The sequence below is a fragment of the Pyrus communis genome, chromosome 13 (genome assembly GCF_041283825.1).
Source record: "Pyrus communis isolate YQ-2024b chromosome 13, ASM4128382v1, whole genome shotgun sequence".
In the NCBI taxonomy this organism is placed as follows: Eukaryota; Viridiplantae; Streptophyta; class Magnoliopsida; order Rosales; family Rosaceae; genus Pyrus; species Pyrus communis.
The window spans coordinates 21,609,901-21,637,500 of NC_142577.1; the positions used below are offsets into that span (position 1 = coordinate 21,609,901).

The 27,600-nt window shown below is 36.7% G+C and overlaps 2 protein-coding genes and 4 pseudogenes across 4 annotated transcripts; 5 read left to right on the forward strand and 1 right to left on the reverse strand.

Annotated features, from left to right (window-relative positions):
• Positions 1-1,121: 1,121 nt before the first annotated feature.
• On the reverse strand, positions 1,122-1,912 carry LOC137737318 (major strawberry allergen Fra a 1-3 pseudogene; annotated as a pseudogene).
• Positions 1,913-4,601: 2,689 nt separating this feature from the next.
• LOC137737042 (major strawberry allergen Fra a 1-3) lies at positions 4,602-5,473 on the forward strand. The gene has a single exon (XM_068476392.2). The coding sequence runs from the start codon at positions 4,779-4,781 to the stop codon at positions 5,256-5,258; it is 480 nt and encodes a 159-aa protein (XP_068332493.2). The 5' UTR covers positions 4,602-4,778; the 3' UTR covers positions 5,259-5,473.
• A 2,353-nt stretch (positions 5,474-7,826) lies between these two features.
• Positions 7,827-8,590, forward strand: LOC137736897 (major strawberry allergen Fra a 1-3 pseudogene; annotated as a pseudogene). Its single transcript, XR_015955156.1, has one exon. The product of XR_015955156.1 is annotated as a major strawberry allergen Fra a 1-3 pseudogene (transcript).
• A 2,152-nt stretch (positions 8,591-10,742) lies between these two features.
• LOC137737038 (major strawberry allergen Fra a 1-3) lies at positions 10,743-11,527 on the forward strand. The gene has a single exon (XM_068476387.2). It carries the CDS (start codon positions 10,833-10,835, stop codon positions 11,310-11,312), a length of 480 nt encoding a protein of 159 aa, XP_068332488.2. The 5' UTR covers positions 10,743-10,832; the 3' UTR covers positions 11,313-11,527.
• Positions 11,528-13,940: 2,413 nt separating this feature from the next.
• Positions 13,941-14,709, forward strand: LOC137737031 (major strawberry allergen Fra a 1-3 pseudogene; annotated as a pseudogene). The gene has a single exon (XR_015955155.1). The product of XR_015955155.1 is annotated as a major strawberry allergen Fra a 1-3 pseudogene (transcript).
• Positions 14,710-16,729: 2,020 nt separating this feature from the next.
• LOC137737383 (major strawberry allergen Fra a 1-3 pseudogene) lies at positions 16,730-17,635 on the forward strand (annotated as a pseudogene).
• Positions 17,636-27,600: the final 9,965 nt, after the last annotated feature.

Consider the following 27,600-nt stretch of genomic DNA (forward strand, 5'->3'; position numbering starts at 1 on the left):
TTGGTACAATTTTTATTGTTTATGTTTTAGTTCATTAGGTTTGGTAAATTCGGTACGGTCGATTTGATGCGGTATGTTATTTTTATGTTTTAGTTCATGATGTCCGATAATTTTTGCATTATTGATTTGTTAGGCCTTAGACATTAGTTATGATATGCAAAACCTAATGCTTTTCAATTTCTTTTATGTTTGAACCCCTAAAATAATTGTACCAAAGAGTAATCTTGGCAAACTAAAAATACAATAAATGTTACTTAGTATCACGGTCTAGTGGTATTCCTCTTTACTTGTAAGTGAGAGGTCTTAGATTCGATTCTCGCCAAAGGTGAATTTGAACCACATTATTGCTAGCCCATTGTGGGGCTTAGCTCGATCTCTCACCCCTTTAGTGTAGATAATATCGTTTGTTAAAAAAAAACACTAAATTCATAAAAAAAACAATTAAGGTGAGGTTTGGTACTGCTCAAATTATTATAAAAGCACGCATAAAAAAATTTTGAGTAAAATTTTTGTTTGGTAAGTCTGCTTATTTACAAAATCACGGTTCATTTTAAGCTGAAAAGTAGCAAAAACGAGAGGAAGGACATAAACTTGACTCTTCTTGAAAGCAAAACGAGAAATACAAGAAAAAGAGGGAACTAACATAGAGCCTAACCCCTCTAAAAGGTATAAACTTGAAAAACAAGCTTTGAAACACCAAAAGAAATATGTTAGATATAAAAATAAAACCACACGTTAGCATAGCGGACCTAACCTGTATGGTGTGATGTACACTAATTTAAAAATTGAAAATCAAATAAGCTAAGAAAATTTGAATGCAAGAAGCAAGAACCGTAGATGGAGGTGAGTCATGCCACATAAGGATGAGGAAAAACAAGCTCTTAAATCCTCATCATGGGTGTGTTAACTCATGGGCGTATTTATGGTATGAACCAAATGGTTTACAAGGAAAACGAAATCAGAGTTTTCATTTCATCACTTTATGCTTTTATGTGGTAGAGATTCAAATGTTACGATTTGCCGGTAATTGAAATGTGGCTTCTCATGTGTTCAGTAAGCTAAAGGAGTTAGGAAAGTGGAACATAACATTAGCAAATACAAATGTGCATTAAAAAATAAACTTGCAGGAATAATCAGATCCATTAATTTTGAGTTTATTACAAATGAAAGAAAATACAACATTCACTCTTCAATCTATACCTTCAATTACGTACAGCCCAACACTGTTTTGGAAGGGGGAAAAAATATAAAATGGATTAAAACCACACCAATATTCGACAGCAAAGATGACACAAGACTGAATAACACATGAATGCAGCAACATACAATGTTTAGTTGTAGGCATCCTCGTGCTCCAAGAGGTAGTTCTCAATCAGCTTGAAAAGGTGGGAGGCCTTCTCTTTGCCAGCCTTAACATGCTCTTCCTTGATCTCAACATCTCCCTTGGTGTGGTAGTGGCTAGTGCTCTTAATGACGCAACCGTTGCCGGAAGCCACCAACTTAGTCTCGTAACAGATTTTCTCAATTGTTTCGGATATAGCATCTCCCTCAATGACACTGTACTTGTACACAAAGTTTTCCTTGTCAACTCCATCGATTCTGTGCTTGACATAGTTGTATGTGCTACCTTCACCGAAGTTGATCTTCTTAATGGTTCCAACTCCGCCATCTCCTTCAAGGATCTCAGTGCTCTTCACTGCCTGTGGTGCAATCTTGGGGATGAGGTTGTCAGCATCAAGAACAAAGGCATTGTACAACCTAGCGGGGGGGATGACGGAGGTGAACTCGGATTCGTACGTGAAAACACCCATGCTTTTGAAATGTGTTTGTGAAGTGGGAAAATAATCGACGAAGAGGAAGACTAAGAAGGAAAGATGATGTATTGGGAGATTTTGAGTTGTGAAGAAGTGAGGAGGATATTGGTATTTATGGGCTGAGGCAGAAGGTGGATCAAAAGGTTTACGCAAGCTCCTAATTGTTTAATGGGGTTTTATTCATCATGGACGTGGGAACCATTACTTTTGTACAAGGAAATTTTGTAATGTAATCAAGGAAAGGACCATCTGGAAATTGAATAAGAAATGGCCAATTACTCCACGAGGTGGACTAACCTCAATTTTTTTCTGTGCTTACCAATTAGTGCTTTAGAGATCACACATCATTTTTTTAAAGATATATTTTTACACTAAGGGGTGCAGAAAATAAATTGCTGTTGAACTTGCATCCATATGTTCGAACCTAAAATCTTTTATGTACAAGTAAATAGAAATATCATTGCACCGTAACACTAAGTGATTGGTGGTTTAGAGATCATTTTCTCTCCGAACTTAACACTTTGTGTCTTTCGCTGTTATATTTACTGGACATTTCAATAATTCAATTTTTGTTGACGTATTATTGGAGTATGTCTAGTCATATTCTCTATTAATACTTTTTGGACATTCACAACGGGTATAGTCGCTGCGGACATAAGGGCATCTGAAGAATATAATAGAATAGGACTCTGTATTTGGATAATATTTGTTACAATTGAATATTCCAGTTTGGAGATGTGAAAAGCCAAATGACGGCCAATTAAAAGTCGACGCATTGCAGCCAATGTTGAATTGCAGGTCAAGTCATTCCTAAATTGAACTTCTGGAAGTGCATATATTAGTCGTGTTAGGGACAACAATAGAATTGTACAGTACCAACTTGCATAAACTGGTTGATGATCTATAGACAACAATAGAATTATTTATTTATATAATGTGATAAATGAATGTATGTATCATCTAGTATTCAAATAATAGATGATATATACATTCATTTGTCAAGACATATATCAATTACAGAAGGAGCATTAAAGACACTTTAGCAAATAGATGATATATATCATTTATCAAGACATATATCAATCACTAAGGCCCCTCTTGGTACGTTGTATATAGCACCGGATAGGACTATTAATATGGAGCTAGGTATTTGGTGCCCTCTCATATCAAATTGGACTGGTCTAATCTAATCCGATCCACTTATTTTATACGGAAGACACCCTCTTAATAAACCTGTCCAAACGAGCGTATGATGAATTGTTAATTGTTAATGTACGTGGATCCAATTGTACATTCACTACAACAAAAACGTAGTTTAGCGAGAGAAAAAAAATTCCTCACTCGAAGTCTCTATTTTGTTAAACCCTAAAACTTTTACTCACTACAGGTAGATTACCAAGCTAAGAGTCTGTCGACAGCGAGGAAACGTTTTCTTGCAAAATATTTAAATTTCTCGCTAGAGTAAGGACATGACTTGCAATCAAAATTGGGTCAGTTTTTGCGAAGACGAAATAATATCCTTGCAAAAAGTGTTCTATAGTGAGAAAACTAGGTTTCCTCCAAAAGATTTCCTCAATAACATACCATTTTGTTGTAGTGATCTCATATATAGATTGTTGAGAGTCCTCACAACTAAAACTTTTATGAAACCGTATGAATGTAATTTACTGAGGTTAATTAGTACATTGATGGGGATGAAATGAATGTATAATACTTAAGTACTCACTAGTGAGTATTGATGTACTCACTTTCTGATTTGGTTCAATAAAAAAATATCATGTGTATCTTTTTTCAAAGCCCAAGAAAAATTAAATAACATGTCCATTTTTTTAATACAATAAAATGTTTTAAAATATCATTGGACAAAATTAAAAGGGGAGTACCCAAGTATTATTAGAAATGAATTGGTGTCTAATGCCCAATTAGTGAAACCTTGTTTTACAAATTGCTGTTTGCTTCATAATATTGTTATCCCTACTACATTACAACTAGTATGCACTTCCAGAAGTTCAAATTAGGGTACTTGACTTGTATTTCAACATATGGCTGCATTGAGTCAACATTGATTGCCCATCCTTTTAAGTGGGGTTTCTACATCTTCAAACGGAAAAGGCAAGATTCAAAATGTTCAATTATAACAATGTCCTAATACACAGTCCTCGTATGATCGTATCTATTAACTATTTTATGTACACAGCCAATGACCATTTTGATTGTGAATATACAAAATTAGATAAATATAGGAGACAACAAAACGGCCCAATTTGGTTTCAAATGTCAATACCCGACAAAGAACAAAGCGGTTATTTTTGTAGTCTCGTCTGATCATTTTTGCTTATACGATATGAAATGATTAGCGGATAAGCTAGCCCTGCCACAACTAAGGTGAATTGTTCACTTTATCAGAATTATTGAATTCATAGCCAATGGCCCAATGGCAGTCATTGTTGATTGAGACACAGGTGTCAGTTTTGGACTAAAAAAATATAGAAAAGAATAAGCTTAGTCAATTACTGAAAAGGAATTCCAATTGCAATGCTCTGGTTCTCACAGAAAGTGTAAAAGTAGCTACAGTGTCAGAGAATGTGGTCATTAGCACTCATTGCATGCAAATGCAAAATTTTAACTTCTATATATAAAACAGTGGGATAGAAATAATTGAGCTCGTGGATTAAATGGCTATATTTTTTTTTATTCAGTTAGCAGATGGTTCTTCGCTTGGCAAAAATACAGACATTCCATGTATAAAAGTAATGGTTCCCACGTCACAATGAATAGAACCAATTAAACAATAAGGAAATGGCATAAACCGATTCATCCACCTTCAGGCAGCCTCGGCCTATAAATACCACACCTCCTCTTCAGCTATTCACACCTCAAAACCTCCCAATACATCATCTTTCATCCTCAGTCTTCCTCTTTATCAATTAGTTTTTCCTCACTTCCCAAACGCATCTCAGAATCATGGGTGTCTTCACATACGAATCTGAGTTCGCCTCCGTCATCCCCCCTGCTAGGTTGTTCCATGCCTTTGTTCTTGATGCTGACAATCTCATCCCCAAGATTGCACCACAAGCAGTGAAAAGCGCTGAGATTCTTGAGGGAGATGGAGGTGTTGGAACCATCAAGAAGATTAGCTTTGGTGAAGGAAGTGAATACAACTATGTGAAGCACAAGGTTGATGGAATTGACAAAGATAACTTTGTCTACAATTACAGTTTGATTGAAGGAGATGTCATTTCTGACAAGATTGAGAAGATCTCTTATGAGACTAAGTTGGTGGCTTCCGGCAGCGGTTCTGTCATCAAGAGCACCAGCCATTACCACACTAAGGGAGATGTTGAGATCAAGGAAGAGCATGTTAAGGCTGGCAAAGAAAGGGCTCATGGTTTGTTCAAGCTCATTGAGAACTACCTTGTGGCCAACCCTGATGCCTATAACTAAAACCATCGATCTACATATGATTCTGTATGCTAAGAGTTGGGGAAACAAATTTTATGTCCTCTACTTTTTTCTATTTATTCAGCGATGTGGCTTTCGATTTTTACTTTTGCTCATACAGAAGGAGTTTTTATTCGCAACCTGAAGTTATGATTCAAGTGTAATATTGTTATATTGTGTTTGATTTTAATCTCAATAAATGAAACCGCATTCGATTACTTTTATACAGATAACAATGATCTAATTCTTCTTAGCCTAGTTTATGATTGAATATCATATCATATTCAAAGATGTTCGGGTCAAATTGTGTTTCAATGGTTGCGGGGCAAATTCGTTAGTGCTCAGACATTAGTTATGATTTGTAAAACTCGATGCTTTTCAATTTTATTTTATGTTTGAACACCTAAAACAATTGTACCTAAGAGTAATATAGCCAAACTAAAAATACAATAAATGTCACTTAGTACTACGGTTTATTGGTATTCCCTCACTTGTAAGTGAGAAGTCTTAGGTTTGATTCTTATCAAAAGTGAATTTTTACCACATTATTGCCAGCCCATTGTTAGGCTTAGCCCAATCCCCCACTCCTTTAATGTAGGTAATATCGTTTGTTAAAAAAAGTTTAGTACAATCAATTTGGTAAGGTTTGGTACTGCTTAAATTATTTTAAAAGCGGGGATGAAAAAAAGTTCGAGTAAAATTTGTGTTTGATCAGTCTACTTATTTGCAAAGTCACGGGTCATTTTAAGTGGGATGAAAAGAAGTTCGAGTAAAATTTGTGTTTGATAAGTCCGCTTATTTACAATGTCACAGGTCATTTTAAGCGGAAAAGTAGCAAAAAGCAGAAGCATAATGCTACTTCTCAAAACCATATTTTTTTTTTCAGTATGGGGAGTGACCAAATTACCTGTAAACACATGCAAAAGTCCATTTCTCCGATATGGGATTGATACTTCAACACGCCCCCTCACGTGTAACTCATACAAACAGGGAGATATGGAGCACATGTGGCAGTTGAGCTTTAAACGCAGGACAACTTACTCTGGTACTATGAAGAAACTTGAGGTTCCACCATCAAACCAATTGGCAATAGGGGGAATTGCCCAATTACTATAAGTACATGCAAGCTCCTGTTTTTCATGATGTGAGATTGATACTCTCAACACTTCTCTGTATTGTATGTATGATATTCTATAGTATGCATTTATAAGAACTTACAATTATCAATAATATCATTCTAAGTAACAAAAAATTGGTTTGAAATCTTTTACCATTCAGTATAGGCTTTTCTTTTTGGTGTACCTTTCATTAATGGGGACCAAGGGAAGGCAACCTGAAAAAGAATGAAGTTGATCACTTCCTCTTATATTTTCTGTTTTTCGAATTCAAATGGATTGTTCGTAGGTGAAATTTGAATTACAATAATACCGAGGTTAATTGGCAAGTACCCTTCTGGGCATCAAATGGGTCGGTGTGTGATCTCTAATTGACCAAACCAACTTGTTTCAGAATATGGTGGTCCCTACTACTTCACAACTAGTATGCACCTTCCAGAAGTTCAAACTAGGATATACACTTGCATTTCAAAAAAGGCTGCAATGGGTCAATGTCGTTTGCCCATCATTTTCAATTGGGTTTTGATCACATCTACAAAATGAAATGGCTAAAGATATAGAATTTAAATAACAATTAAGGATATTTTGTGTGCTCTAATCCAAGATAAAACAGCTGTTATTAGTGTTTGATAAACACTGAATTATCATACCACCATACATTGTCTCAGATAAACTAAATTATTGTTTAAACAGACAAAATTTCTGTCAACTTGCTCATATCATATAGTCTATCGGTGCAGCCCAAGCTGGTTTCAAATTTGAGTAGACAACGAGAACAAAAAGCAAAGCTGTTGAGGAGAATATCGCACATTGGAGTGATGAAGTTTCCATCAAAGAAATAGAAAACTTCTTCAGTATTGTCAATTATAACAGCTGTTATGTAGCTCTAATTTTTCTGCTCATACGATATGAAATTATAGAGGGCAGAAGAAAATGTGAAGTGCTCGCAACCTGAGGTTTAGTCACAGCCCTTGGCAGCTCGTGTTCATTGAAACCCAAGTTTCAGTATTTGACTGGAAAGGAAGAAGGAAGGAAGCCTATATACACAAATGTTCGAGTTAAATCTTCCTCTTTATAGTTCAAATAAATTGGAACGTCGATTATATAGAAAAAATTATCAAACAGAATTACAAAAGGTGTTAGTTTGTTTACTTGATGTGAGAGAATCTGATCATTTCTAAAGTACTCATTGCATGCACATGGAAATTTTAACTTGTAGCAAACACCAAGAGAATAAGTAATTGAGGTTTAACTAGTCCACCTCGTGGATTAATTGGGTACCTTATTCAATTTCCATATGGTCCTTCCCTTGACTAAACTACAAAATTCCTTGTACAAAAATAATGGCTCCCACGTCATATTGAATAGAACCAATTAAACAATTAGGAACTTGCATAAACCTTTTGATTCACACACCTTCAGCCTCAGCCTATAAATACCATACCTCCTCCTCACTTCTTCACATCTCAAGAAACCTCCCAATACATCATCTTTCTTTCTTAGATCTTCCTCTTCATTAGTTATTCTTTTCTCACTTTCCATTCACTTCTCAGAATCATGGGTGTTTTCACATATGAATCCGAGTTCACCTCCGTCATCCCCCCTGTTAGGTTGTTCAATGCCTTTGTTCTTGATGCTGACAACCTCATCCCTAAAATTGCACCACAGGCAGTGAAGAGCGCTGAGATCCTTGAAGGAGATGGCGGAGTTGGAACCATTAAGAAGATCAACTTCGGTGAAGGTAGCACATACAGCTACGTGAAGCACAGAATTGATGGGGTGGACAAGGACAACTTTGTCTACAAGTACAGTGTGATTGAAGGAGATGCTATCTCTGAGACAATTGAGAAGATCTCTTATGAGACTAAGTTGGTGGCTTCCGGCAGCGGTTCCGTCATCAAGAGTACCAGCCACTACCACACCAAGGGTGATGTTGAGATCAAAGAAGAGCATGTAAAGGCTGGCAAAGAGAAGGCCTCCCACCTCTTCAAGTTGATTGAGAACTACCTCTTAGAGCACCAAGACGCCTACAACTAAATTATATGACATCAAAACTTATGTCAACAAACAACGGTTTTCATTTCCTTTTTGTTTTTTAAACTTCTGAAATAGTGTTTTGGATTGTAATTTGGCTTGTTATTGGAGCTTTTCATTGAAGAGTGAATATTGTATGTCTTTTCATATAAAAATAAGTAAAAAGAAACTAATGGATTTGAATAATATATATGTGTGCAAGTTTCCCCTTATCATGCACCATGGCATGATATGACACACCGTATCAATTGATACGTAAAATGTATTGTAATTATGATCTAAAACTATAATTTCTCTAACATTACTCTTAAATTAAAGTATCATATTTTCTAACAACACGAGTTGGACTAACCATTTTATAATTTGACAATTACCAAATATTTTTTATTTATTTATATAATGTGATAAATGAATGTATGTATCATCTAGTATTCAAATAATAGATGATATATACATTCATTTGTCAAGACATATATCAATTACAGAAGGAGCATTAAAGACACTTTAGCAAATAGATGATATATATCATTTATCAAGACATATATCAATCACTAAGGCCCCTCTTGGTACGTTGTATATAGCACCGGATAGGACTATTAATATGGAGCTAGGTATTTGGTGCCCTCTCATATCAAATTGGACTGGTCTAATCTAATCCGATCCATTTATTTTATACGGAAGACACCCTCTTAATAAACCCGTCCAAACGGGCGTATGATGAATTGTTAATTGTTAATGTACGTGGATCCAATTGTACATTCACTACAACAAAAACGTAGTTTAGCGAGAGAAAAAAAATTCCTCACTCGAAGTCTCTATTTTGTTAAACCCTAAAACTTTTACTCACTACAGGTAGATTACCAAGCTAAGAGTCTGTCGACAGCGAGAAAACGTTTTCTTGCAAAATATTTAAATTTCTCGCTAGAGTAAGGACATGACTTGCAATCAAAATTGGGTCAGTTTTTGCGAAGACGAAATAATATCCTTGCAAAAAGTGTTCTATAGTGAGAAAACTAGGTTTCCTCCAAAAGATTTCCTCAATAACATACCATTTTGTTGTAGTGATCTCATATATAGATTGTTGAGAGTCCTCACAACTAAAACTTTTATGAAACCGTATGAATGTAATTTACTGAGGTTAATTAGTACATTGATGGGGATGAAATGAATGTATAATACTTAAGTACTCACTAGTGAGTATTGATGTACTCACTTTCTGATTTGGTTCAATAAAAAAATATCATGTGTATCTTTTTTCAAAGCCCAAGAAAAATTAAATAACATGTCCATTTTTTTAATACAATAAAATGTTTTAAAATATCATTGGACAAAATTAAAAGGGGAGTACCCAAGTATTATTAGAAATGAATTGGTGTCTAATGCCCAATTAGTGAAACCTTGTTTTACAAATTGCTGTTTGCTTCATAATATTGTTATCCCTACTACATTACAACTAGTATGCACTTCCAGAAGTTCAAATTAGGGTACTTGACTTGTATTTCAACATATGGCTGCATTGAGTCAACATTGATTGCCCATCCTTTTAAGTGGGGTTTCTACATCTTCAGACGGAAAAGGCAAGATTCAAAATGTTCAATTATAACAATGTCCTAATACACAATTCTCGTATGATCGTATCTATTAACTATTTTATGTACACAGCCAATGACCATTTTGATTGTGAATATACAAAATTAGATAAATATAGGAGACAACAAAACGGCCCAATTTGGTTTCAAATCTCAATACCCGACAAAGAACAAAGTGGTTATTTTTGTAGTCTCGTCTGATCATTTTTGCTTATACGATATGAAATGATTAGCGGATAAGCTGGCCTGCCACAACTAAGGTGAATTGTTCACTTTATCAGAATTATTGAATTCATAGCCAATGGCCCAATGGCAGTCATTGTTGATTGAGACGCAGGTGTCAGTTTTGGACTTAAAAAATATAGAAAAGAATGAGCTTAGTCAATTACTGAAAAGGAGTTCCAATTGCAATGCTCTGGTTCTCACAGAAAGTGTAAAAGTAGCTACAGTGTCAGAGAATGTGGTCATTAGCACTCATTGCATGCAAATGCAAAATTTTAACTTCTATATATAAAACAGTGGGATAGAAATAATTGAGCTCGTGGATTAAATGGCTATATTTTTTTTTATTCAATTAGCAGATGGTTCTTCGCTTGGCAAAAATACAGACATTCCATGTACAAAAGTAATGGTTCCCACGTCACAATGAATAGAACCAATTAAACAATAAGGAAATGGCATAAACCGATTCATCCACCTTCAGGCAGCCTCGGCCTATAAATACCATACCTCCTCTTCAGCTATTCACACCTCAAAGCCTCCCAATATATCATCTTTCATCCTCAGTCTTCCTCTTTATCAATTAGTTTTTCCTCACTTCCCAAACGCATCTCAGAATCATGGGTGTCTTCACATACGAATCTGAGTTCGCCTCCGTCATCCCCCCTACTAGGTTGTTCAATGCCTTTGTTCTTGATGCTGACAATCTCATCCCCAAGATTGCACCACAAGCAGTGAAAAGCGCTGAGATTCTTGAGGGAGATGGAGGTGTTGGAACCATCAAGAAGATTGGCTTTGGTGAAGGAAGTGAATACAACTATGTGAAGCACAAGGTTGACGGAATTGACAAAGATAACTTTGTCTACAATTACAGTTTGATTGAAGGAGATGTCATTTCTGACAAGATTGAGAAGATCTCTTATGAGACTAAGTTGGTGGCTTCCGGCAGCGGTTCTGTCATCAAGAGCACCAGCCATTACCACACTAAGGGAGATGTTGAGATCAAGGAAGAGCATGTTAAGGCTGGCAAAGAAAGGGCCCATGATTTGTTCAAGCTCATTGAGAACTACCTTGTGGCCAACCCTGATGCCTATAACTAAAACCATCGATCTACATATGATTCTGCATGCTAAGAGTTGGGGAAACAAATTTTATGTCCTCTACTTTTTTCTGTTTATTCAGCGGTGTGGCTTTCGATTTTTACTTTTGCTCATACAGAAGGAGTTCTTATTCGCAATCTGAAGTTATGATTCAAGTGTACTATTGTGATATTGTGTTTGATTTTAATCTCAATAAATGAAACCGCATTCGATTACTTTTATACAGATAACAATGATCTAATTCTTCTTAGCCTAGTTTATGATTGAATATCATATCATATTCAAAGATGTTCGGGTCAAATTGTGTTTCAATGGTTGCGGGGCAAATTCGTTAGTGCTCAGACATTAGTTATGATTTGTAAAACTCGATGCTTTTCAATTTTATTTTATGTTTGAACACCTAAAACAATTGTACCTAAGAGTAATATAGCCAAACTAAAAATACAATAAATGTCACTTAGTACTACGGTTTATTGGTATTCCCTCACTTGTAAGTGAGAAGTCTTAGGTTTGATTCTTACCAAAAGTGAATTTTTACCACATTATTGCCAGCCCATTGTTAGGCTTAGCCCAATCCCCCACTCCTTTAATGTAGGTAATATCATTTGTTAAAAAAAGTTCAGTACAATCAATTTGGTAAGGTTTGGTACTGCTTAAATTATTTTAAAAGCGGGGATGAAAAAAAGTTCAAGTAAAATTTGTGTTTGATCAGTCTGCTTATTTGCAAAGTCACGGGTCATTTTAAGTGGGATGAAAAGAAGTTCGAGTAAAATTTGTGTTTGATAAGTCCGCTTATTTACAATGTCACAGGTCATTTTAAGTGGAAAAGTAGCAAAAAGCAGAAGCATAATGCTACTTCTCAAAACCATTTTTTTTTTCAGTATGGGGAGTGACCAAATTACTTGTAAACACATGCAAAAGTCCATTTCTCCGATGTGGGATTGATACGCTCAACACACCGCCTCACATGTATAACTCATACAAACAGGGAGATATGGAGCACATGTGGCCGTTAAGCTTTAAACGCGGGACAACTTGCTCTGGTACTATGAAGAAACTTGAGGTTCCACCATAAAACCAATTGGCAATATGGGGAATTGCCCAATTACTATAAGCACATGCAAGCTCCTGTTTTTCATGATGTGAGATTGATACTCTTAACACTTCTCTGTATTGTATGTATGATATTCTATAGTATGCATTTATAAGAACTTACAATTATCAATAATATCATTCTAAGTATCTAACCCTAGGTTTGAAATCTTTAACTGTAAAATTGTTGTAAAGGTGTTATGTATATGTAACAAAAAATTGGTTTGAAATCTTTAACCATTCAGTATAGGCTTTTCTTTTTGGTGTACCTTTCATTAATGGGGACCAAGGGAAGGCAACCCGAAAAAGAATGAAGTTGATCACTTCCTCTTAGATTTTCTGTTCTTCGAATTCAAATGGATTGTTCGTAAGTGAAATTTGAATTACAATAATACCGAGGTTAATTAGCAAGTACCCTACTGGGCATCAAATGGGTCGGTGTGTGATCTCTAATTGACCAAACCAACTTGTTTCAGAATATGGTTGTCCCTACTACTTCACAACTAGTATACACCTTCCAGAAGTTCAAATTAGGATATACACTTGCATTTCAAAATAGGCTGCAATGGGTCAATGTCGTTTGCCCATCATTTTCAGTTGGGTTTTGATCACATCTACAAATTGAAATGGCTTAAGATATAGAATTTATATAACAATTAAGGATATTTTGTGTGCTCTAATCCGAGATAAAACAGCTGTTATTAGTGTTTGATAAACACTGAATTATCACACCACCATGCATTGTCTCAGATAAACTAAATTACTGTTTAACCAGACAAAATTTCTGTTAACTTGCTCATATCATATAGCCTATCGGTGCAGCCCAAGCTGGTTTCAAATTTGAGTATCAACGAGAACAAAACACAAGGCTGTTGAGGAGAATATCGCACATTGGAGAGATGAAGTTTCCATCAAAGATTTAGAAAACTTCTTCAGTATTGTCAATTATAACAGCTGTTATGTAGCTCTATTTTTTCTGCTCATACGATATGAAATTATAGAGGGCGGAAGAAAATGTGAAGTGATCGCAACATGAGGTTTAGTTACAGCCCTTGGCAGCTAGTGTTCATTGAAACCCAAGTTTCGGTATTTGACTGGAAAGGAAGAAGGAAGGAAGCCTATATACACAAATGTTCGAGTTAAATCTTCCTCTTCCTCTTTATAGTTCAAATAAATTGGAGCGTCGATTATATAGAAAAAATTATCAAACAAAATTACAAAAGGTGTCAGTTTGTTTACTTGATGTGAGAGAATCTGATCATTTCTAAAGTACTCATTGCATGCACATGGAAATTTTAACTTGTAGCGATCACCAAGACAATAAGTATTTGAGGTTTAACTAGTCCACCTCGTGGATTAATTGGGTACCTTATTCAATTTCCACATGGTCCTTCCCTTGACTAAACTACAAAATTCCTTGTACAAAAATAATGGCTGCCACGTCATATTGAATAGAACCAATTAAACAATTAGGAACTTGCATAAACCTTTTGATTCACACACCTTCAGCATCAGCCTATAAATACCATACCTCCTCCTCACTTCTTCACATCTCAAGAAACCTCCCAATACATCATCTTTCTTTCTTAGATCTTCCTCTTCATTAGTTATTCTTTTCTCACTTTCCATTCACTTCTCAAAATCATGGGTCTTTTCACATATGAATCCGAGTTCACCTCCGTCATCCCCCCTGCTAGGTTGTTCAATGCCTTTGTTCTTGATGCTGACAACCTCATCCCCAAAATTGCACCACAGGCAGTGAAGAGCGCTGAGATCCTTGAAGGAGATGGCGGAGTTGGAACCATTAAGAAGATCAACTTCGGTGAAGGTAGCACATACAGCTACGTGAAGCATAGAATTGATGGGGTGGACAAGGACAACTTTGTCTACAAGTACAGTGTGATTGAAGGAGATGCTATCTCTGAGACAATTGAGAAGATCTCTTATGAGACCAAGTTGGTGGCTTCCGGCAGCGGTTCCGTCATCAAGAGCACCAGCCACTACCACACCAAAGGTGATGTTGAGATCAAAGAAGAGCATGTAAAGGCTGGCAAAGAGAAGGCCTCCCACCTCTTCAAGTTGATTGAGAACTACCTCTTAGAGCACCAAGATGCCTACAACTAAATTATACGACATCAAAACTTATGTCAACAAACAACTATTTTCATTTCCTTTTTGTTTTTTAAACTTCTGAAGTAGTGTTTTGGCTTGTAATTTGGCTTGTTATTGGAGCTTTTCATTGAAGAGTGAATATTGTATGTCTTTTCATATAAAAATAAAAAGAAACTAATGGATTTGAATAATATACATATGTATGCAAGTTTCCCCTTATCATGCACCATGGCATGATATGACACACCGTATCAACTGACACATAAAATGTATTGCAATTGTGATCTAAAACTATAATTAACATTGCTCTTAAATTAAAGTATCATATTTTCTAACAACACGAGTTGGACTAACCATTATATAATTTGACAATTACCAAATTTTTTTTTTTTATATAATGTGATAAATGAATGTATGTATCATCAAGTATTCAGATAATAGATGATATATACATTCGTTTGTCAAGACATATATCAATTACAGAAGGAGCATTAAAGACACTTTACCAAATAGATGATATATATCATTTATCAAGACATATATCAATCACTAAGGCCCCGCTTGGTACGTTGTATATAGCACTGGATCGGACTATTAATATGGAGCTAGGTGTTTGGCGCCCTCTCATATCAAATTGGACTGGTCTAATCTAATCCGATCCACTTATTTTATACGGAAGACACCCTCTTAATAAACCCGTCCAAAAGGGTGTATGATGAATTGTTAATTGTTAATGTATGTGGATCCAATTGTACATTCACTACAACAAAAACGTAGTTTAGCGAGAGAAAAAATTTTCCTCACTCAAAGTCTCTATTTTGTTAAACCCTAAAACTTTTACTCACTACAGTGAGTAAAGGTAGATTACCAAGCTAAGAGTCTGTCGACAGCGAGGAAACGTTTTCTTCCAAAACATTTAAATTTCTCGCTAGAGTAAGGACATGACTTGCAATCAAAATTGGGTCAGTTTTTGCGAAGACGAAATAATATCCTTGCAAAAAGTGTTCTATAGTGAGAAAACTAGGTTTCCTCCAAAAGATTTCCTCAATAACATACCATTTTGTTGTAGTGATCTTATATATAGACTGTTGAGAGTCCTCACAACAAAAACTTTTATGAAACCGTACGACTGTAATTTACTGAGGTTAATTAGTACATTGATGGGGATGAAATGAATGTATAATACTTAAGTACTCACTTTCTGATTTGGTTCAATAAAAAAATATCATGTGTATCTTTTTTCAAAGCTCAAGAAAAATTACATAACATGTCCATTTTTTTAATACAATAAAATGTTTTAAAATATCATTGGACAAAATTAAAAGGGGAGTACCCAAGTATTATTAGAAATGAATTGGTGTCTAATGCCCAATTAGTGAAACCTTGTTTTACAAATTGTTGTTTGCTTCATAATATTGTTATCCCTACTACATTACAACTAGTATGCACTTCCAGAAGTTCAAATTAGGGTACTTGACTTGTATTTCAACATATGGCTGCATTGAGTCAACATTGATTGCCCATCCTTTTAAGTGGGGTTTCTACATCTTCAAACGGAAAAGGCAAGATTCAAAATGTTCAATTATAACAATGTCCTAATACACAGTCCTCGTATGATCGTATCTATTAACTATTTTATGTACACAGCCAATGACCATTTTGATTGTGAATATACAAAATTAGATAAATATAGGAGACAACAAAACGGCCCAATTTGGTTTCAAATCTCAATACCCGACAAAGAACAAAGTGGTTATTTTTGTAGTCTCGTCTGATCATTTTTGCGTATACGATATGAAATGATTAGCGGATAAGCTAGCCCTGCCACAACTAAGGTGAAGTGTTCACTTTATCAGAATTATTGAATTCATAGCCAATGGCCCAATGGCCCAATGGCCCAATGGCAGTCATTGTTGATTGAGACACAGGTGTTAGTTTTGGACTAAAAAAATATAGAAAAGAATAAGCTTAGTCAATTACTGAAAAGGAATTCCAATTGCAATGCTCTGGTTCTCACAGAAAGTGTAAAAGTAGCTACAGTGTCAGAGAATGTGGTCATTAGCACTCATTGCATGCAAATGCAAAATTTTAACTTCTATATATAAAACAGTGGGATAGAAATAATTGAGCTCGTGGATTAAATGGCTATATATTTTTTTTATTCAATTAGCAGATGGTTCTTCGCTTGGCAAAAATACAGACATTCCATGTATAAAAGTAATGGTTCCCACGTCACAATGAATAGAACCAATTAAACAATAAGGAAATGGCATAAACCGATTCATCCACCTTCAGGCAGCCTCGGCCTATAAATACCATACCTCCTCTTCAGCTATTCACACCTCAAAACCTCCCAATACATCATCTTTCATCCTCAGTCTTCCTCTTTATCAATTAGTTTTTCCTCACTTCCCAAACGCATCTCAGAATCATGGGTGTCTTCACATACGAATCTGAGTTCGCCTCCGTCATCCCCCCTGCTAGGTTGTTCAATGCCTTTGTTCTTGATGCTGACAATCTCATCCCCAAGATTGCACCACAAGCAGTGAAAAGCGCTGAGATCCTTGAAGGAGATGGCGGCGTTGGAACCATTAAGAAGATCAACTTCGGTGAAGGTAGCACATACAGCTATGTGAAGCACAGAATTGATGGGGTTGACAAGGAAAACTTTGTCTACAAGTACAGTGTGATTGAAGGAGATGTCATCTCTGAGACAATTGAGAAGATCTCTTATGAAACTAAGTTGGTGGCTTCCGGCAGCGGTTGCGTCATTAAGAGCACCAGCCACTACCACACCAAGGGTGACGTTGAGATCAAAGAAGAGCATGTTAAGGCTGGCAAAGAGAAGGCCTCCCACCTCTTCAAGTTGATTGAGAACTACCTCTTGGAGCACCAGGATGCCTACAACTAAATTAATATTGCCTGCTACCACAAAAAGTATTATTAAGTAGTTGTGTGCTCTTTTGGCATCAAACAATGTGTGGTTTTCATTCCCTTTTTCTTTAAGTTTTGAAACAGTGTTTTGGCTTGTGATTGGAGCTTCTGAGTGGAGTGAATATTGTGCTTCCTTTCATGTCATGTCAATTACAAATAAATAAGAAGAAAATCGTATTTGATGAAATATTTTCAAATGTCTTTTTATGCACCGTGGTAATGAATAATGTTCAATTTTTATTTTTCTAACTTGACTGCTATTATTCGATGTGACATGTCATGTCAATTACACCAAAAGATTGCACAATAACTAATTTAAGAAAACAAATGAATCTTATTCTACCACCTAATACGTGATCAATTTAATGCATCATATTTTATAATTGCACGAGTCGACCTAACATATATATAACATTTACAGTTATCATGGTATGACAGATGGGAAAGGGATCCTCTCTCGATCCCTTCCTCGTAATCCACCAAGTACGGTAATCTGAGCCACTGAAATTTAATCGAATGGTTAAAATTATTATAACTTTTAAAGTGGGTCCCTGTTTGTAGCCGTTGGATCAAATTTCAATGGTCCAGATCACCAAACTTGGTGGATTAGGTGGAAGGGATCCGGAGAGGATCCCTTTCTTGACAGATGAATGTATACACATGTCATACGGTATTTTTGAATGAGTTGACCCAACTACTAATGAATTTAACGCTTTTAGTTTTCTATTTACTTGAGTTGGCACGACGCTGCAACACTAAAATCATCTCCAACCGAGAGGGGGCCAAGGATCATGTTTAGCCCTATAGTCTTGCAAGAAATTATTTTTTAATAAACAATGTCATGCCATATTTTATACCATCTCCAACCGAAGAGGTCAAAGAGCCATAGGCCAAAATATAGTTCTTTGACAAAAAAAACTCATCTCCAACCGAATGGAGTTATTTTTTAATATGTTCTATAATGAAAAAAACCTCCGAACAATAACCAACCAATAATAAAAAAAGGTTGTACCTAAAACAACGTCACTAAACGGTTTAACGTTAGGTTTATCAAATAAATTAAATTTAATTACGTATATATGCAACATTCCACTGGACCAACCCCGACGATATTTTGGCTCTTGCATGCGTCCTGGTTGTATCATTAATTTTTTTGAGCCCAAATTAAGGTTTAATTATAAGTCCGTCCACATACATGGTATAATTCTTTATGCAAAAGTACATAAGATAATATATTTAAAAAATACATAATATAAGAAAAATATATATATTGTTGTAGGTCTATTTGACTGAATTGTATAAAGGACAGAGAGGGAGAGGGGCCAGCAGCAACAGAGAGAGAAGAGAAATATGTAATTCTGAGGTGTGTGTTGTATCACCTCCTTATGCCTTTATTTATAGTAGTAGAATAGGTAGAATCCTTACCCTAATAGGATTACATCTCTAATAGGAATTAAACTACAAAATGGAATATACAAGATACTCCTATATACACTAGGATTTACACAATCACATTCATAATCCAATAGGACTGCAACACTCCCCTTTGAGTGTGTAAATACTCAAACAAAACGTCGCATCAGATCTTCAACAAATGAGATAGAACAGTTGATGAAGTCGTCGGCACAATGGGTGAATGTGAGTCTCAAATTTAAAAGAAAGTATGCATTGGTAGTAAAACTCACAAAACCTCACTATGGTAAAACCTAAGGCATGGGGAAAACCCATAAACTAAGGAGAAAAGTGAGAAGTATGGATAAAGGCTTAAACAAATGTCAAACATGATGAAAATAGTGAACTCAACAGAGTATGATCATCCTAGGATGGGTGCCTCATCAAAACCTTGTTAGGTAGCAAAAACCCGATGGGAAAAATGCTCCTAATCGTAGGAAAAAGAGCACATTAAGATCAAGTGAGTATGCTTCAGGATACTCGCCTTGAGTTAGACATAACTTCCAAATAAGAGAACTACAAACAATTTAACTCAAATAATTTACGCATACCGATTCCTTAGACGAGCTTCTGAAAAATAGACTTAGGCAATGACTTGGTGAAAAGATCGACCAAGTTGTCCTGGGAATGGATTTGCTTGACTTCAATATTTTAATGATCTTGTTGCTGGTGAGAATAAAAGAAATTCAGCACTATATGCTTGGTATTGTCTCCCTTGATGTATCCCTTCTTTAACTGCTTGATACATGCTGCACTGTCTTCAAAGAGTGTCGTAGGAAGGTCAACGATGGAAGTAAGACCACTAGTGCTTCGAATATGTTCCATGACTGCTCTTAATCAAAAGCACTCTCGCGAGGCTTCATGTAAAGCGAGAATCTCAGCATGGTTCGAAGAAGTCGCAATTAGCGTTTGCTTGGTAAACATCCTAGATATAGCGATGTCACCAACAATAAAGACATAACTTGTTTGAGAACGTGCCATATGTGGGTTAGATAGATAACTAGCATCTGCGTGATCAATGAGGCGTGAATCAACCCAATGACCGAGGGGACGGCAGCTCCTCTCGAGGATTTGTGGGTGTAGAACAAGCCTAAATCCTTAAGGTAGCAGAAAATGTCTTTAACACCATTCCAGTGTCTGCATGTAGGCACGTTGCTGTATCTAGCCGAAAGATTAACAGCGAAGGAGATGTCGAGTTTAGTGCATTGAGCCAAGTACAATAAAACACCAATTGCACTTAGGTATGGAACTTCAGGCTCCAAAATCTCTTCCTCATCCTCTTTTAGACAGAAGTGATCTCATTTAGCATTTAGAGTTCGAACGACTATCACAGTACTCGAAGGCTTCGCTTTATCCTCATTAAAACGTCACAACACCTTTTGAGTGTAGTTCAATTAATGTACTAGGACTCTATCCGAACAATGCTCGATCTCCAGGCCAAGACAATATCGAGTTTTCCCAAGATCTTTCATCTCGAATTTCGATTTCAAGTGAACGACAATTTGCTCAATCACTACGGGAGTTCCAATGAGGTTCATGTCATCGACATAAACTATAATGATCTCAAATCCAGAATGTGACTTCTTAATGAACACGCATGGGCATAATTCATTGTTCACATAACCCTGACTCGTCAAATATTCACTCAGACGGTTATACCACATCCGCCCGGATTGCTTCAATCCATAGAGCGATCTTCTTAATCTATTCAAGAGAGTGTTCCGTGGCCTAAAATTATTTGAACCAGTCAATGGAAGTCCTTCTAGAACTTTCATGTATATTTCTGTATCTAGATACCCATAGAGATACGCGGTTACCACGTCCATAAGCTGCATATTCAGTTTTTCAAAAACTACCAAACTGATAAGGTAGCTGAACGTTATAACGTCCATTACGGAGGAATACGTCTCCTCTTAATCAATCTTAGGGCGTTTACAAAAGCTTTGCGCTACAAGGCGTGCTTTGTATCGCATTATTTCATTCTTCTCATTACCTTTCCTCACAAAAACCCACTTGTAACCCACAGGCTTCACGTGTGGTGGAGTAGGAGCTACAAGCCTAAACACCTTACGTTTCACGAGCGAATCGAGTTCGACCTGGATTGCTTGTTTTCAGTTTGGCCAATCTGTTTTACGTTGACATTCATCAACGAAATATGGTTCAATGTCATCATTAAGCATGATGTCGGAAGCAACGGTATACGCGAATACATCATCGACAATCATCTCATTCTGATTCTAAACTGCATCCAGTACAGTGTAATGGACCGAAATATCGCAATTCTCAAAAGTTCGGTATGTCTCATCTAAGACATCACCATAATCTAGAATAACCTCATGCGTTGGAACAGATAAGTAAGCAATGGTCGAATTCAGACTAGGGTCACTAGATTATGTTGTTTTCCTCCTCCGGGGTTGTGAATCCTTTGAACCAGGGAGCCTGCCACACTTTAGGATAGGAATAGGCAATTGGCTAGCTGCCAATGTACCTTGCCATGTGGGAGGTGCCGCCACCTCACCCTTGAGGACGGTTCAGCCTTCCACGACGGTGTTACGGCATACGTTAAGTACGTTCATCCTTGTAGGTGAGGTTGCATCGGGTATATGTGATCTCGTCATATTTGCTAGATCAGTAAAAGCATTTGGCATGCTTTGAGCGATGCTCTGAAGATCTAGAATACATCACACTTCAGTTTCAGATTGAAGGGTGTGGGGATCTAAATGAGACATAGTGGGATAATCCACGATAATTCGTGGCATTCTACAAGAACATTAGTGATCTTATCTCCCCCTAATAACGGGAAGATTGTCACATCAAAGTGACAATCCACAAAACGTGTGGTAAAGAGATCTCCTGTCAAGGGCTCTAAATAGCGAATAATTGATAGTAAATCATAACCGACATAGATTCTCATTTTTCTCTGAGGACCCATTTTGGTACATAGTGGAAGTGTTATTGGCACATAAACTGCGCACCCAAACACACGTAAATGCGAGACGTCAGGCTTGTATCCAATAACTAACTGTAACGGTGAATAAGGTTGGGTAGCGGTGGGCCTCAGGCGGACCAACATAGCTGCGTGCAATATTGTATAGCCCCAAGCAAATACCGGCAAGTTGGTTCTCATAACCAAAGTCCGAGCTATTGTTTGAATGTGCTTTATGAAAGCTTCTGCCAGGCTGTTTTGGGTGTGAACATAGGGTACATGATGTTCAACATCAATCCCAACAGACATGCAATAATCGTCAAAAGTCTGTGATGTAAACTTTCAAGCATTATCAGTCAAATCAACTCAATCGGATAATCAGGGTGGTGAGCCCTAAGATTAATAATTTGTGCTAGGAGTTTCGTAAATGCAGCATTGCGTGTGGACAATAAGCAGACATATGACCATCGTGTTGATGCATTAACCAACACCATGAAGTATCTAAATGGCTCGCATGTTGGTTGGATAGGTCCACAAATATCCCCTTGAATCTTTTGAAGAAACTTAAGGGGGTCGTGAATAATCTTTGTAATTAAGGGTTGAATGTTCAACTTCCCCAGGGAGCATGCTTTGCAAAGCGGATGGCCGGGATAAGATTTCAAATAATGTCCATGAGATAATTTGAGGATACGGTGCATTATATCTCGTCCGGGGTGTCTCATTCAATCATGCCAAAGCAGAAGAGTGTCCATAAGGCCGACCACATGGTATGTCTCGAGGGCTCAAATGGTTATTATGTACAACCCGCTCAGGAGACATTCCAACTTTTCGTGAATACCCTTCCAGCCATATTTGTAAGAAGTAATACAAAGAAATTTAGAACCATTTTCTTCAGTGGTTTCAACATGATATTGATTATCTTAAATATCTCTAAAACTCAGCAACATTCTTTCAGAACGTGGAGAATAAAGTGCATCTTTAATGGTTAATTCAGTACCATTGGACAACATTATACGGACTTTTCCATATCCTTTTATCAGGTTGGATGGACCTGAGAGGGTTGTCAAAGGTGCATTTTGAGGTACAAAGTTAGTAAAATAGTGTTTCTCACATAATATGGTGTGCATGGTGGCACTATTAGCTAGACAACTAACTTCCCCACTAGTCATACCTAGAAATAAATTAATTGAATCGGTCACATGCATAAGTATAATTCCATTCATTCAATTAATTAACTCGAGAAATAATATCCATAGTTCAAAACAAACCAAAACCAAACAAACAATTCCAAAGACTTAGAAAAATTGTTCGAAAATTAAACCATAAACCTAAAATTTTTTTTGGGGGGAGGGGGAGGGGGAGGGCGTGTGGTGGGTTCGGTCACTAAGGGTATAAAACACCCTAACATGTCTTAGAAAAATAAAACTTTATTCTTCCATCGGAGCAAATGCTTCCTTAAAATTTGAAACCTCCAGAGTTGTAGTAGCATCTTTGGGATGTTCCACATACACAAAGTTAGTCTCACAACGAGAATAATACTTGGCAATAGCCTCGGGGGTAGCTCGACATACGCGTGACCATTGATCTTTTGATCCATAGTGGTAACACATGTCCATTTCAGTGGAATCCAATTGAACGGTAGCTTTTCCCTTGTTCTTGAAGTTTGGGGCCTTAAGGGCAGGGGGTTGGTGCTTATGGGTCAAATTTCCTCCCTTAGGTGGGCCTCTGTTCTGCGGACCTTAGGCCCATGGTGGACCTTGCATCTCATTACCATGGCCACAACAGGGTTTCCGTGGGTTGTGGCTGCTAGAATTGGTCACATGAGCTTCAGGCTAAGCGTTCGAGCCGGTAGGTCGAGTTTGATGATTTTTCATCAAAAGTTGGTTCTGCTTTACAGCGAGAAGTATAACAAAAATCAAATTTGAAAATTTGGCGAACTTATGTGCCCTATATTGTTGTTAGAGGACAATATTGGCGGCATTGAATGTCGAATAGGTCATCTCAAGGAGATAATGTTTAGTTAAGTCATCTTTACAGAACTTAAGTAGTGATCACATTCTACAAAATTTAGAGTTATATTCATTCACAGACTTAAAGTCTTGGAAGCGTAGATGCTACCAATCGTGTCTTGCTTCAGGCAAGTAAATGTTTTTCTAGTGATCAAAACGATCCGTTAGAGCGAGCCAGAGGGTACGTGGATCTTCCTCTGCGAGGTACTTGATCTGCAGTGCATCATAAATGTGTCTTCAGATGAAGATCATAGTAATAGCTTTCTGAGCTTCGTCGACGGGTTCATCTTCGATTGGTTCCTCAATAGTAGCTTTAAGACTCTTTCCAGTAAGATGAAGCTTCATGTCTGGCTTCACGATTGGTTCCTCATCGTCGATTGTTTCAGGAACCCAAGTGTGAGTGCTTCGAGACTATGAAAGATAGTCAACGGTTCAAAGAAACAAAATAATTTATTGAATCGTTAATGCTAAAAAGTGAACTTCAGGTCAATAATTTTGGATTAATTGTCAGATTAATGGACTGATGGTCACTTTAATTAATTCAATAGATTGGACCATACAGGGTCGATCATAGAAGCAAAATAATAATAATAATAATAATAATAATAATAATAACATTCAGGTTAAAATAATTTAGAATGCCAAAAATTAACATTGGATTCGAAAAACATAGCCCAATAACATTAGACTTGGGTGCCGTGAGTAGGGCAAAGCCCTAAATGGGGCATATGGGCCTCGGGTGGCTCAGCCCAGAACATGGTTGTAGGCCATAGGCCGAGTGACTAAGAAGTCCAGCAGCAAAGCTGCTGGCGTTATGGGCCAAAGCTGGTGCATGGGGCAACCCAACCCAAGGCTAGCTTGCGGGTGGTGCGAAGAAACCCTATTTGAAGCTGGGTTTCAATTTTTAGGCCGCAAAGATAAGCCCAGCCATTTGGGCTAGCTTCAGAGTCACGGGCCTTGGCAAGGGCAAAGCCCAGCAAGCTTCTGGCATACTGGTGTGGACCAGGGCTTCAGGCCCTATCATGGACAAGCCCAGCATAGCTGGAGTGGGCTTGGGTGTAGACCGGGGCTTCAAAGCCGTGTGCTATTCAACCCAGGCTGAAGCCTAGTTGTGGTTTAGTGACAGTAAGCCCAAAAGGCTGTGTGCTTAGTCCAGGGTGTCGAAAACGACACCGTTCCCCAATTGGCTGGGCTACAGGCCAGCGCGGTGGTCCGGCAATGGTGCCACGATGGTGTGGCAGCGATGCCGCAAAAAAATCCTAGTTTTTTTTTTCGAATTATAGGGTTAAAAAAAACCCTAATTGCTTATAAGTTAATTTCGATGCTTTGACTCACAAATTCCACATAGCATAATTGTGTATTGCATGAATAAGTATATATATTAACAAAATATATAAACACATATACAATATATAATTGGAAGAAAAATATAAATATAGGAGGTTCATACATCATGAGGAATGTTTTCATGCTTCAAGGTTTTTTCAAATATCTTAATTTATTTTAGAAGAACTTGATTGGCAGAAAACAATTGAAAGCCTTTGAATTTTGTAGAATAGAGTCTCCTCCTACGATCATTCAGTTCCTTAGTTTCTGGCAAGAGCGTGCTGATAACGTGTTTTAGGCTTATTTGACTAAACTGTATAAAGGACAGAGAGGAAGAAGGGCCGGCGGCAACAGAGAGAGAAGAGAGATATGTAATTCTGAGGTGTGCGTTGTATCACCCCCTTATGCCTTTATTTATAGTAATAGGATAGGTAGAATCCTTACCCTAATAGGATTACATCTCTAATAGGAATTAAAATACTAAAGGGAATATACAAGATACTCTTAGATACACTAGGAATTACACAATCACATTTCTAATCCAATAGGATTGCAACATATATAATATTATGAAATTTTAATAGGCAATATTGGGGATGGGATTACTTGCAAAATATGCAATTAAAATGTTTATTTTGTGTACGAAAATAAGAGATAATTAATTAATTAACTTTTTGCTAAATCTGCTTTAATTAATTAAGTTGATGCATCACTTTAGAAGAGGTTCTGCTGCAATATTGTTTTTTTCAATCAACATGTGATTAAGCATGGAACTTGTCTGGTGTTTGGGCTGCTACATCAAGCTAGCTGGCTGGCTTGTTTTGGCCAGCTCGCTGGTCTGGTGTCTAATTTTTGACCGGGTGGAACTCACAAGCTCTTTAGCCTAACTCTCGGTTGGAGACGGTTTTCGTGTCAAAACAGGCTATATTTTGGCCTATAATCCTTTGGCCGGGTCGGTAGGAGAAGGCTTAAGGGCATTGGTTTTTGTGAATTCTCTCTTTCAGCATTGTCTTGCAACATATGCGATTACTCTTTTGTATATACTTTCATATCTTTGTTAGTAACCCCTCTTAGGTCATGTTCTTGATCTATATAAATTTTGTACGTATACATGAAAGGAGTAATCGCAACATTGTAAGCTTCACAAGCATGTAATTAGTTGTCGACAATATATTTATTTTTAATAGTGAAAAAGAATTAGGCGAAATTGGCTCTTCCACAATAGTCTCATGAATTGCATAAAGGCATATCAATGCAATAGGAAATTTAGTATACAAATCAAGGGACAAAAAAAAATTATTGAAAAACACTAAATAATATTCCATAGACATACAAGAAAGAAGAAAGCTACAAATTGACAAGCATACTACATAACGAAAAAATTACAATCTTGCTAAGACTTGATACCTACAAAGTTACAAGAGATGTACTTCCAAACACCTAATTTACTAAAACAAATAATAAACCAATCTTAAACCTTGATTACAGATGGGAAAGTAATCATAATACTTATCCAACTAGTAAACCTTAATACAAACCATATCAAAAACACCCTAACATAAAAATGAACCAAGTTGGTAACTTTTCCAATCAATTTTACGGAGGTTAATTAGCTATAGTATTGTTACGTATCTTACAAATGTATGCACTTCCAGAAGTTCAAAAATCCTTTTTGGTCAAACTCCAGAAGTTCAAATTAGGGGGACTTGATGTTTTCCGAAAAAAATAAAAAATTAGGGGGACTTGACTTGCATTTCAACATTGGCTAGTTGCAATTTGTCGACATTGATTGCCCACCTTTTTGCTTCAGGCTTTCACATCTCCAAATGGAAATGGCTCAAAATAATTCCTTCTGTAACAAGTATGATTTATGCTGTTATACCAATGCACAGTCCTTGTCCATTTTAACCAATTTAAGCACACAGCCAAATGGAAATGACTCAAAATGTTCAACTATACAGTAGTAGACAACAAAAGTTGAATTATTAGAAGTCCCACATGGTTCATTCATACTATTGTTTATCATCAAACGGAATCTAATAGTGCAAACCCATGTAAATAATTGAGGTTAGTCGACCTCGTGATTAATTGGGTAATTTCTTATTCAATATCATGTTGGTCCTTCCCTTCCCCTTAAACCAAAATACAAAATTCCATGTAGAAAAAGTAATGGTTCCCACGTTAATGAAATAGAACCAAGCAAGAACTTGCATAATAAAACCTTTTGATCAACCTTCAGCCCTGTTGAAAATCAATGTCAAAGTTAGGCAAGGAAAGTTAGACAATGTTAGGTATGGTTGAATAAAAATTATTAGGTGCAATTAATGTGTTTTGTGTGGTAATAAATAATCTTAGTTTAATAATTTGGTTTGCTATAAATACCCAAGTCCTCAAGCATTGTAAATCATCCAAGGAAAAACAAAGCCTAGAGCTAAAT

Bases quoted from the DNA above. Each gene is read 5' to 3' on its own strand.
- LOC137737042 (XM_068476392.2), top strand. From the start codon at position 4,779: ATGGGTGTCTTCACATACGAATCTGAGTTCGCCTCCGTCATCCCCCCT.
- LOC137737038 (XM_068476387.2), top strand. From the start codon at position 10,833: ATGGGTGTCTTCACATACGAATCTGAGTTCGCCTCCGTCATCCCCCCT.